The sequence below is a fragment of the Silurus aristotelis genome, assembly GCF_946808225.1.
Source record: "Silurus aristotelis genome assembly, chromosome: 27".
NCBI lineage: Eukaryota > Metazoa > Chordata > Actinopteri > Siluriformes > Siluridae > Silurus > Silurus aristotelis.
In genome coordinates, this window is record NC_139600.1 from 6,782,525 (window position 1) to 6,794,640 (window position 12,116).

At 35.3% G+C, this 12,116-nt stretch overlaps 1 protein-coding gene across 1 annotated transcript; it reads left to right on the forward strand.

The window, feature by feature from the left end:
• The first annotated feature begins 1,414 nt into the window (after positions 1 to 1,414).
• On the forward strand, positions 1,415 to 5,510 carry rhoh (ras homolog family member H). Its single transcript, XM_083532439.1, has 2 exons — positions 1,415 to 1,914; positions 3,116 to 5,510. The coding sequence occupies exon 2, from the start codon at positions 3,501 to 3,503 to the stop codon at positions 4,089 to 4,091; it is 591 nt and encodes a 196-aa protein (XP_083388565.1). The 5' UTR covers positions 1,415 to 1,914; positions 3,116 to 3,500; the 3' UTR covers positions 4,092 to 5,510.
• The last annotated feature ends 6,606 nt before the right edge of the window (positions 5,511 to 12,116 follow it).

Here is a 12,116-nt window from a genome sequence, read left to right on the forward strand (position 1 = left end):
TTTTCAGCATTTGGCACTGTTTTCATCTAATCTTGTCCGTATCCTGTTCTGGAAATTCCTGAGATTATGAGAACTGTTTCTGAAATTTTGCACAAACTGTTAAACAGTCACATGCAATATTAAACATGTTCATCAACGAATCAAAGAAAACGCACTTAACCACGCAAAACAACACAAAAAATATTACCCAAAAGTAAAAAAAAAAAAAAAAGGTAATGAGAAAAATGAAGCCTTTGATTTATTAAAACGATTAATATTTCAAAGTGACATTTCAAATCAGTATTACTTTCTTTGATATTAAAGCATAAAATAAAATATAGGGAAAAAAATATGAAAGGTTTTCATAAACTTCCTGTTTTAACATGATTCAGAAAATAATGCAAATATTTCATAGGGATGAATGTCTTCAGGTTAAACAGCTGAATTCATGTCGTGGGTCCAGAATGTAGAATTTTCACAACTGATAAATGGTTCAAGATGTTGGACTGCTTCTCACATTGAAATAAATCATCAATGAAAAAATAAGATTCAAAAGAATACAAAAATTTTCAAGTCTAGACTTGTCAGTGCACTAGGATAAAGTGTAAAGCATTTGGTTAATGATAAATTGCAGACAAAGGTTATTCGTGCCATTTTGTACGCGCTTTTACTACCAGGTCAGTGACGTTTGATGCTCTAGTGTTGGACTTTTTTCACACTCACAAGCCAGTGTGAAGAAGCCAGAAGAAACCACACTTTTATATACAATTTCTCGTGTAGAGACAGACCCCTCACCCATGATCATTTCCTCAGAGTTTGAAATGTATTTATTTTGACATTAAACTGGGAAACGGTGCAAAAAACAAATACTTGGCAAATAGTTTTCTAGTAGATTGAATCAAGATCAATAGTCCATGTGCTTCTAATAGTCCTGAAGGATTAGTGAAGAGTGATGCCAGTTACCTTTTACCATTAGTGTTTAACTATTGATGACCATAAATCTGTGCCTATAAATCAGATGTTCATTGTTTTAAGCTGGTGTTTCATGTTAACACAGATAAATACAGCACTAATGACTTCTCTGTTTTGAATTTGGAGCCGAAAATAAACCCACAGTTCTCTGTCCTGGTGTAAGCGTTTCTGTTTTGGTTAACAGGAAGCATTTAAAAGTATGTACAATTATTTTTAAGACTCAATTAGTCTAAGTACTTAAGTACTCAATTTAATCTACTGAGATACTTTACTGGGTTTCCATCTGGACTGCAATCCACCAGATGACTGTGCAATACCACCAAATATGATGAACCACCATGTGAGATGATACACTACAGGAAAGGTTTGGTTTATTAGTCATTATAATTTTTTTGATTCCTCTGAGACATAAAAAAAACTAGATTCTCTAACAAGGGAGAGCTTCAAGCTTGAGCTAACACATGTGCTTCTTTATTTGCCTCCTCAAAGAGAGAATGTGGCGTTATGGAATTTGGGCTCTTGAGAAAGACCAAGTTTACATGTTGCATCAAACTACACACAATTAAATAAAAAATAATCAGTGAGCACATTCATTTGTCTTTTCTTTAAATTATCTTATAAAAACGCCTACTGGAGCAGACAGTGAACAAGCACAGAAATTAAAGCTTGCAGATAAGGTTTGTCATACACCACACAGCGGATGCAAGGCGGTGTCATGCAAAAAAAAAAAATACCCCCTTATTTCACTTCCCCTGGGTTCAGAGCGAAGGAGGCCATATCTGTTCTTCGAGCTTTTGATAAAAAACCCATCAATTATTTCTAGTAAATATTATTTGCAAATTGTTGAACAAAACCACCCCTATTTATATTTAACCTTCTTTTTCTTTTTTTTTCCTTTTTTTGGCGAACGATGAGAACCTTAGACACGGCTTCAATCTGGCAAAAACAAAAGGCCGAAAACTGGTGAGTAACTGTTAACTTCAATTACTTTAGAAGAAACTAGTTTAAAAAAGTAGTAATTGAGTATACGATTGGATTTTTTTTACCAGCCTACAAAATTAGTTTCCTTTGTTGAACGAGTTTTTCATTAGTTTTTGTTTCTTAGTGACGATCAACAGAGGCCTGTTACGAACGTGACTTGAAATGTCATTTACAAATACAGTTTACTCTTTTTATATATATATATATATATATATAGCCCAGATATTCACTGAATTACTTGTTCAAAAATTGGATTCTATATTGAAAGAAAAAGGTTTTATTAAAGTATTTTCATATATATATATATATATATATATATATATATATATATATATATATATATATATAAATAGAGAGAGAGAGAGAGAGAGAGAGAGAGAGAGAGAGAGAGAGATATTAAATGTTTTTATACTGAAAAATCTTCAGTTATTTCAGTTATGTTTTTAAATATTTGGTGAAAACTACATTTCTTACGGAAAATAAACAAAACAGACAAGTCGAGACAATAAATGGACGAATATAAACACACGTCTACCGCTTTCTGTATTTTTGCCACAATAGAAGCACCAACTTTATTCATTTTATTTATATATATATACACATAGCCTCATATAGTTCATTCAATAATATATTTATATGATGCATATCACACACACACACACACACACACACACACACACACACACACACACACAAATATATATATATATATATATATATATATATATATATATATATATATATATATATATATATATATATATATATATATATACACACACATTTGTGAGTGTGTTTATTTTGAATAGGTCATTTTTAAATACTCTGAGGTGATTTGGTGTCACCGGTAATGGCCAAGAACTGAAATTTTAATGTTAAATAGTGTACTGAATTTGCCCGATTTCTGTTCAGGTATATTAATATTTTTATGTACAGAATTTATTGCATATACTATAAGAGAGGGAGGTTTCATTATACAGTTATAGAATATTTTTTTATATCTGTAAGAAACTTTATATCTGAAAAAAGCACACTTTACTTCACTACACAGCTGGACTTACAAACCAGGATTACTTTTTTTTCTTTTTTGGTGATTGAGTTTAGAGTGAATCTTTTTAGAAAGATATTATGTCTTTTGGGACGTACATTCAACTTCGTCATGTTTTTTTTTTCTCTAATCTAGAAAATAAGAGCAATTAGCAGGTGTTTTTGGATGAGAGCCAAACAGGAGTGAAGCTACGAGAGGCCTACACTGTGCTTACGCTGTTTCTGAAGAAAACCACTTTTCCTCAAAGATCTTCATCCCATGACTGAAACGAGAACATCCTCCTGAGTGGACAGCGTAATGGCCTGCTTTAAAAATTACACTGACAACAAAAAAGAAAAGGAAACATCTTAAACTTTATATGAACTGCAATTCGGTGAATTAAGGTCTAACGGGTATTTGTTGTGTGGCACTTCACAGTTCTTACAACACAATGACCACTTTTGTGCTCCTACTTTTCCCTTGAGGACTTAGGATCTACCTTGGATTTTTACAAAGAAAAAGAATTACATAGAGCGTCAAAATGATGAACGGGACGACTGGTATGTCGGTGAAGTGTGTACTCGTCGGTGACTGTGCTGTGGGCAAAACGGCATTGCTGGTGCGCTTCACCTCAGAGACATTCCCTGACAGCTACAGGCCCACCGTCTATGAAAACACTGGCGTGGATGTCTTTATGGACGGCGTCCAGATTAGCTTGGGTTTATGGGACACGGCGGGGAACGACACGTTCCACCAGATCCGCCCCATGTCCTACCAGCAAGCTGACGTGGTCCTGTTGTGCTACTCAGTGGCAAACCCTTCCACACTGGCCAGCATCCAGCAAAAGTGGATGGCGGAGGTGCGACAATATTTGCCTCGTGTGCCTGTCCTAGTGGTGGGCACTCAGACAGACCACCGGGAGATGGGGCCGTATCGTGACCGCTGCACCACAGCATCAGAAGGCAAGAAGGTGGCTCATGAAATTAGAGCGAAAGGCTATCTGGAATGCTCTGCGCTCATCAATCGTGGCATTCAGCAAGTGTTTGAGTGTGCTGTGCGCACGGCCGTCAACCAGGCGCGCAAGCGAACTCGCCGGAGATTCTTTGATCTGAATCCGTGCCACGTCTCTTGAGGACTTTCTGAAGTTATTTAAAACCCAATAAGAAAGCATCTCAGATCATGTGCTCAATCCAGTCATATTTATGTCATCTGTTTTTTATTTAAATTTAATGGCTAGGCATTCCTTTAACCAAGCGCCTTAGATCTGTGGACTCTGGGGTCCCCCAGGCGGGAGAGAAGCATATACAGGGAGCCCATAATTTTATACATGTTATTCAGTTACATGAATTGAGTGTAATCCAAACCATGTAGACTTGTTATTTACAAATTTTTAATAACATAAAATACATTTTCTGATTATAATGTATTTGGAAGTTTCATGAATAATACGTTTTTTCTGACAGAAATGTATACAAAATATTCAAATGCAATTTCCCACATTGAAGATAATATTCATGAACTCTCTTTGATCTCTCCCTCAATGCCTTCGGACGTTTTTAAGTGAAACAACTCTATTACAATGAATACTCCGAAAACTCTTTCACGTCAGTCTGTAGCATCTCTCTGTTACTACCTGTCACTAAGACCTGCTGGATACTCTTTTACTGAGAGTAACCAGCAGTACATATTTAAAATGATTTCACAATAAAAATCCAATCAGCCAGTAGAGAGAAGACTACAGAGATCTGTTCGATTTGATAATTGTGTTATTACAGTATGTTTAATAAACTGTACATACCGTACGAAGGGTTTTGTTCTCTTCTCCAGCAAAAATACTGACGTGTCAAATCTCTAGAAGTAATAGAAAAACGAAATGGAAAAAAAAATACAACAAACCCCTTTTCATTTATTCAATTCAGAATTATTTATATAGTATAATGGTCATAAAAGCTTCTACGAGTCATTTGTGCAGACACTAGTATTGTATAGTTAGAAAATACTTTCACGTTTTTATGAGTGTGCTGAATTATGGTTGCTGGACAAAACAGTTTATTAAATCATAATGAGAGTTTGCATTTTAATGTAATATCACAATCTTTTGTATATTTGCAAGACTTGTTGTAAAATGCTTCATTTTTGCCTTTTCTGGGTTTTTTGTTTGGTTGTAGAAGTGATTGGATAAAATGAGATCAATCTTAAAAGTCAATTAAAATTACATAATAGTGGTATTAAAAATGATATTTTTTGTTGCCGTTGTTTTTTAATAATTCATTAAAGTATCCCCACAATATCATGAACAAGTCGTTGAGTAACGCAGTCCTGGTTATTCTTCATCTAATTTAAACTTATTATTCACTGAACACCAACTAAGAACACAAAGATTGTTCATGATATTATGGAGATACGATAATGTATTATTAAAATGTGTTAAACACACATACACGTTGTAATAAACATCAAGGTGCAAATAAACAACGACACAAAAACTGCATTATATATTTGCCTTTGTTCATTTTAATTTAATGTTACATTAAAGCTGTCATTTAAAATATATATGACAATTATTCTTTGCGTCATGTATTGCCAGGAAAATCTTATTTGCTATTTTTAAGCAATATAATAACACAACAACTCAGTTCATGTGTAGGACGTGTAGAGCTCATTCTTAGTCCCAGTCGAAGTCTTGTGTACAAAAGAGAGAGAATACAGAAAATGTGTACATAGTTGAAATCTCCCATGAGTGAAGTAGACACCTGGCTACTTATCCTGTTTTTCATGTGTGTACTGATGCATGTGTGAGTTCACGAAGAAGAGAAAACAAAAAACAGAATGTCTACCTTAACTATGGTACTAAACATGTATTCTCTGCCATTAACAGTACATCATCCATCTTCAATTTTGAAATCTTTCATCATGCACATATGATAGACTGTCAAAAATAGGAACCTTATCTATGTGAACATTGTCTATTTAAAAAAAAAGCATAGCTATACTGACTGTGTGTATTCTATTATAGTGATTGTGGAGATCACTACAAATTATATCAATGCTAAGATGCTAAAAAACATTTCAATGTGTCCTTTAATGGTTTTTGAACCTTTAAATTGTACGTTTGGATGATTTTAGCTTTTTGTTACAAGCAGGTCTTACATGCATATTAGATATACAAATTGGAGTTGAAAGAATTGTTCAACAAAAACAGCTCTGCATGAGTTTAATGCGTAAATGATGTGGTCTATAGACAGAGTGGCTTTAAGCAGATGCTTTTAGAGAACTATCGAGGGTACAAAACCCCAAAACCACTTCCCAGTAGGAGCTCTTGGCTTTCTCACAACCTTCTAAATCCTACCCGAGCTTCACCAAGATGGTCTGATCCCTTTGTGCTTCACGCACAAACACAAACTATAATAAAACATTGAGCTCACCGAAAGTCAACTACAGTTATTTATCGTTAATTACATAACAATCCTACGAATGTTTTAAGGTGGATGGTAAATAAACATATGAAAAAAATTACTTTTTCGCACTAATTAATGGCTAGTGATCTTTAAAGAAATAAGCTACTGCTCAGTGACCCCTTAGATCTTCACTTATTTTAATGTTTTTAGGAAAGTCATGCTTAAATAAGTGCTGTAATAGGAGTTTTAGAATATTAATCTATGCTATGCATCCTGTATATTTGTGAATGGTAAGTCTTTTCATTCACTGTTTTGAAATGAGAAAAGGTTTATTATATATAGAAGTTTGCTTTGATTTTGCATATGTCACTTGCTTATTTTTTATAGTATACTTTGCTATATAAATATATATTCTACTATATACAAGTATATACATACTGATATATGACAGTAGAATATATAAAAAAGGAGTATAAATATACACACATATACTATCTATCTATCTATCTATCTATCTATCTATCTATCTATCTATCTATCTATCTATCTATCTATCTATCTATCTATCTATCTATCTATCTATCTATCTATCTATCTATCTATCTATCTATCTATCTATCTATCTATCTATCTATCTATCTATACACCATCTGTATGGTATATACTAGCGGAAAGTACCCGTGCTTCGCTACGGAAGGCAGAACGCTAAGCAATATGGCAATAAGCAGTAAGCACTGAGCAGGACTGGATGATCAGAGATCAGAACGTAACGTCAACAAATAATGTACTACCCCTTTGTAGTACCGATACAGGGCAAACTACTTTTAAATTAATTTTTATCGTGCATTTAACATGTAATAAGAAACAATGTACTAAGTTTCATTAGGATTTGTAATGTTATTTCGAAGAGTTTACAATGCGTGAGAAATTGCGTTTTTCGCTTTTTTAGCCGCGATCCATGGCGAATTTTTCAAAACCCTTTCTTAGTGAGCACCTAAGACATAAGAGGAAGGTATGTTTTAAATTTTATTGCAATCCGTTCAGTGGTTTTTGAGATTTCATGATGAGTGAGTGAGTCAGTCAGTGGTATTTGAGCTTTTTATATATATATATACCATACAGATAGATAGATAGATAGATAGATAGATAGATAGATAGATAGATAGATAGATAGATAGATAGATAGATAGATAGATAGATAGATAGATAGATAGATAGATAGATAGATAGATAGATAGATAGATAGATAGATAGTATATGTGTGTATATTTATACTCCTTTTTTTCATTACAGCCACTGTGAAGATTCTTCTTACAGAAAAAAAGTTTCTTTGCTTTTTTGTCATACATCAGAATCAAACACTAATATTGCACCAATGTCTATATTTTCAAATTCCACGTTTTTACATTTGATCATCCGTTATATATCCGAAAAATCTTAACTTGTTTTTGCCATTGATGCTTAGCAGCATTATAGGCATGTGTTCATGTGTGTGTCTATACCTGTGAGTGTGTATGGATATATCTGTATGTAAAAGGGAGAGAGAGAAGGAAAGACATAATGTTATGACATGGCTTGAAAAATTCATAGGTCAGTTTAGATTTTCCGGCAATTGAACACTCAAGGGTCGATGAAACACACACATTCAACCACAAGCCTGTCTGTCTGCCTCTCTCACTCTTTCTCTCTCTCTGTCACTCGCTTTCACTCGGTCTCTCTTCTTTCTTTCTCTCACAGGAAACACCTGCATTGAGCTCTTACCACACAAGCGCACGCTTGTGTGCTCTCACACAAACAAACACACACACACACACACACACACACACACACACAAACACACACACACACACACACACACACACACACACACACACTCACACACCACTGATCACAAACACTATCACAAACATGCACAGTTGTAATTGTGACAGTTGAGCACTCGTTTTAGAGATTATGCATTATCAGTTCATTTTTAGTTTCTTCTTTATGCATCCCTACGGATGTACAACATGCAGCTATACAGGATGATCAAAGTGCTGTCGTACCATTTACACCTGCCAACATGGAGCGAAAGCAAGAGGCTTGGTGCAATGTATATATAACTACTATTAAAAGACATTTTGCAGTCTCTTGGAGGAAAGAGACCAGTCTTGTGGTGCATTTACTGTATTACATTAGACTGTTTTTCCACTCTTTACAGTCGCTCTGAAGCGCATGAAGACTACGCGCAATCATCCTTTTCTTCTATGGATTGGGTGTCAGCAGCATTTTGTCTTTAAATATTAGGCAGACGTTCAAATAATTCTTTGTCTGCTTTCATTGATCCATGTCTTGCATGTCTGATTGTCAATACTTTTACCGTGCACCACTGTGCCTCATCTAAATATTTCCATTCTTGTAGCAACACAATCTTGAATACACCCTAAAATGGATTTAAGCAGGATTTTTAGCATTTAGGTTACACAAAGTCTTCTCAGTATGTATTCAAACCACTTTTGGTTGCGATTAAAGCCGCGAGTCTTCTGAGTCATATCTTGATCCGCTTTGCACATCTGGATCCTGACATTTTCATTAGTTCTTCTACTTCTTTTTCTTTTAGATTAAATGGAAAGTTTGATATCTTGTGATTTGTAAACCATGTAAGGTCCTGATTGAATAAAAGAAAAGAAAAAGAAAAGGAAAGAAAGGAAAAGAAAAAAAAAGAAATGAAAAAAAGGTGCTTTATTCTTGTCACATGTAATTTACAGCACAGTGAAATTCTTAGTGATGTTTCTAAGCTGGGGTCAGAGTACAGGGTCAGCCATGATACAGCACCCCTAGAGCACAGAGGTTAAGGGCCTTGCTAAAGGGCCCCAGAGTGGCGATTTGGCAATACCGGAGCCTGAACCCCAACCCAGAAGGTGTTACAACTTTAAAAATGGTACCTTTTGTATTTATAACTTTAATTGAATGTCTGGCCACATTGCAGCCTGATGATCATCTACTAGCAGGAGGAGGTGTCTATATAATGTAGATCATAATGGAAAGTTTCTCTCCTGGCCTGGGTTTTTGGCACCTTCCCAAACTTTGGCGTGTTCCCAAACATACCTTGAGTGAAAAAAGCCAGGTCTGACTTGATGACTCGCACTTTGACCAGTCAGTTGTGTTGTTAGCTTACAGCTAGCTCATACTGTAAAGGCAGGCAATACCCTGAATTAACCTGAATATGAACTGGCATTTTGACCTTTCAAAACAAGGTCTCATCAGACCAGACATTGATTTCCCCCAATATTTCCTTCAGCATGCTTTCTTTTCATACATTTTCTCGGTGTGGTGTCCAGGCTTTGCTTGTTCTTTGCACATCTGACCTGTGGATCTCTTTTTCTTTCATTGATTTAAATTGCATGGTATCCTTTAGGAGCTGCTTGTACCAAATACATCAAATGTTTTAATGATGAATTTAATAGTGAAACTTTTGCTAAAAAGCAGTTCTACTGAGATCATGTGGCATTTTCATTACTAATTCCAATTATTGAGACTTGAGTTTTAAACTATAACTCCAGCATCAGTGGTGCATACCTACACAATCACATTTTTACATTATTTAGACTTTGTTAATAAGTCTTTCAGATACACAGACTAATAAAATTGTTAGTATTAGCAGTGAGTGTTAGCAGTGAGGGTGTCCACACAATCTTTTTCAATTAAATGCAAGTTTAAAATTCACATTAAACATCTATAATAATTAAACTTTATGACTAGGACCAGGAGTTCTGCAGAGTGTAAGACTAAAAAAAATCTCCAGGGAATCAGCTAAAATCCTGTTAAGAATGTCCTACTGTTAAGATGTAAAATAAAAAAAAACCAAAACTACATCCTCTGATTATTACTATACCTTACTTTTAGAGCAAAGTGGGAATTGTAGTTCCCAAAAAGTGTCTTAATAAGAGGGAGGGCAGCAGAAGCGGCAATGAGTGAGCGAGAGATTGCGAGTGAATGAGGTTGAAGAGCATGATGACTTGAGAAGAACCACTTCCTGTCTCACTTGTCTGATCTCTCATCTCAGAGCCTGCTTCTTCGGTGTGAGTGTGTGATTATGTGCGTGTGTGTTTGACTAAGGTGTAGGCAGTTGTAGGGGGTTGCGAAATACGAGTGGGTTGAAGTTTAAGCGATTTCATTCAAAGAGATCTCGAAATAACTGACACAAACTAAGCAATTCATTCACTGGAGTAAATAAAACAATTAACATCTACTGTAGTTCAATTTGATGAGTAAAGATGCAGTAGGTGATACGGTTTACGTATGAATGAGACAGGGCCCTCTACTCTAATTTTCACGTATAGTTTTAATAATCTTGCATTAAAAAAAAATGGAGAAGTCATTCAATTGCTGTCTCACAATTTTTATGAATTGCAATGAGTGTTGACTTTATAATATGAGAGGTACGTAGTAATTACAAAAAATTACAACTTTTGTGATTTATTTTTTTTGGTTGGAAAGACAACCAAGGCTTTGCTTTGTTCGCACGGTTAAACCTGACACTCCTGGTCTGCAGTATACCTACAGAAACACTCTTACACTGTATATGAACTGTAGATGCTGTCTACAAGTAAAGAGAATTTATGATTTATAAGATTATTTTATTGCCAGTGTCATAAGAAATCTATATTTTTACAGACCCTAATTCAGAGTGAGCAGACATTTGATCATAATTTGCTACCGTGCTGAATAATAATTATAACAGACAATCAATTACAAAGCTTCACTCCTATTCATGAGAATGACTTCATTTAATTAATTTCCTCATCAAAATCATCAACCTGCATTCTCGAACCCTTGCCTACAAATTTCCTCAAACAGATAATTCCAGAGGTAATTGAACCTGTTTTAAAAATAATAAACTCTTTCACTAGCACTGGTTATGTACCAAAATCCTTCAAACTGGCAGTTATCCACCCACTAATTAAGAAACCTGACCTTAACCCATGTCAGCTGTCCAACTACAGGCCAATATGAAATCTCCCCTTTATATCCAAAATTTTAGAAAAGGTTGTAGCACAGCAGGTTTTGCTCACATCTACTTATGAATAACATTTTTGAAATGTATCAGTCAGGATTTCGGCCTCATCATAGCACAGAGACGGCGCTAGTTACGGTGGTTAATGACTTGTTATTGGCCTCTAATCAGGGTTTTGTCTCTTCACTTGTTTTGCTCAACCTTAGTGCAGCTTTTGACACCATTGATCACACTATACTGCTTGCTAGACTTAAGAACATTGTTGGAATAACGGGGACAGCTCTCTCTTGGCTCAGGTCTAATTTGACTATTAATGGTGAGTTCTCCACACTCTCTGAGGTAAAGTTTGTTTCTCAAGGATCTGTCTTGGGCCCACTGCTTTTCCCTTTATATATGCTGCCTCTTGGTGAAATTATACATAAACATGGTATTCGCTTCCATTGCTATGCTGATGATACACAGTTGCATATTTCAGCAAAGCCAGATAAGAGAGATCAGCTTAACAATGTTGAGAAGTGTGTAAAGGACATTAGACAGTGGATGCTTGATAACTTTCTTCTGCTCAACTCAGATAAGACGGAAGTACTTTTACTAGGACCACATGCAGCTAGAAGCAAATGTTCCGATTACGTAGCATCTCTGGATGGTGTTTCTGTTTCAGCGTGTACGGCTGTCAAAGACCTCGGTGTGATTATTGACCCGAGTCTTTCCTTTGAGGCTCACGTGAATAATATCACCAGGATCGCCTTCTTTCACCTTAAAA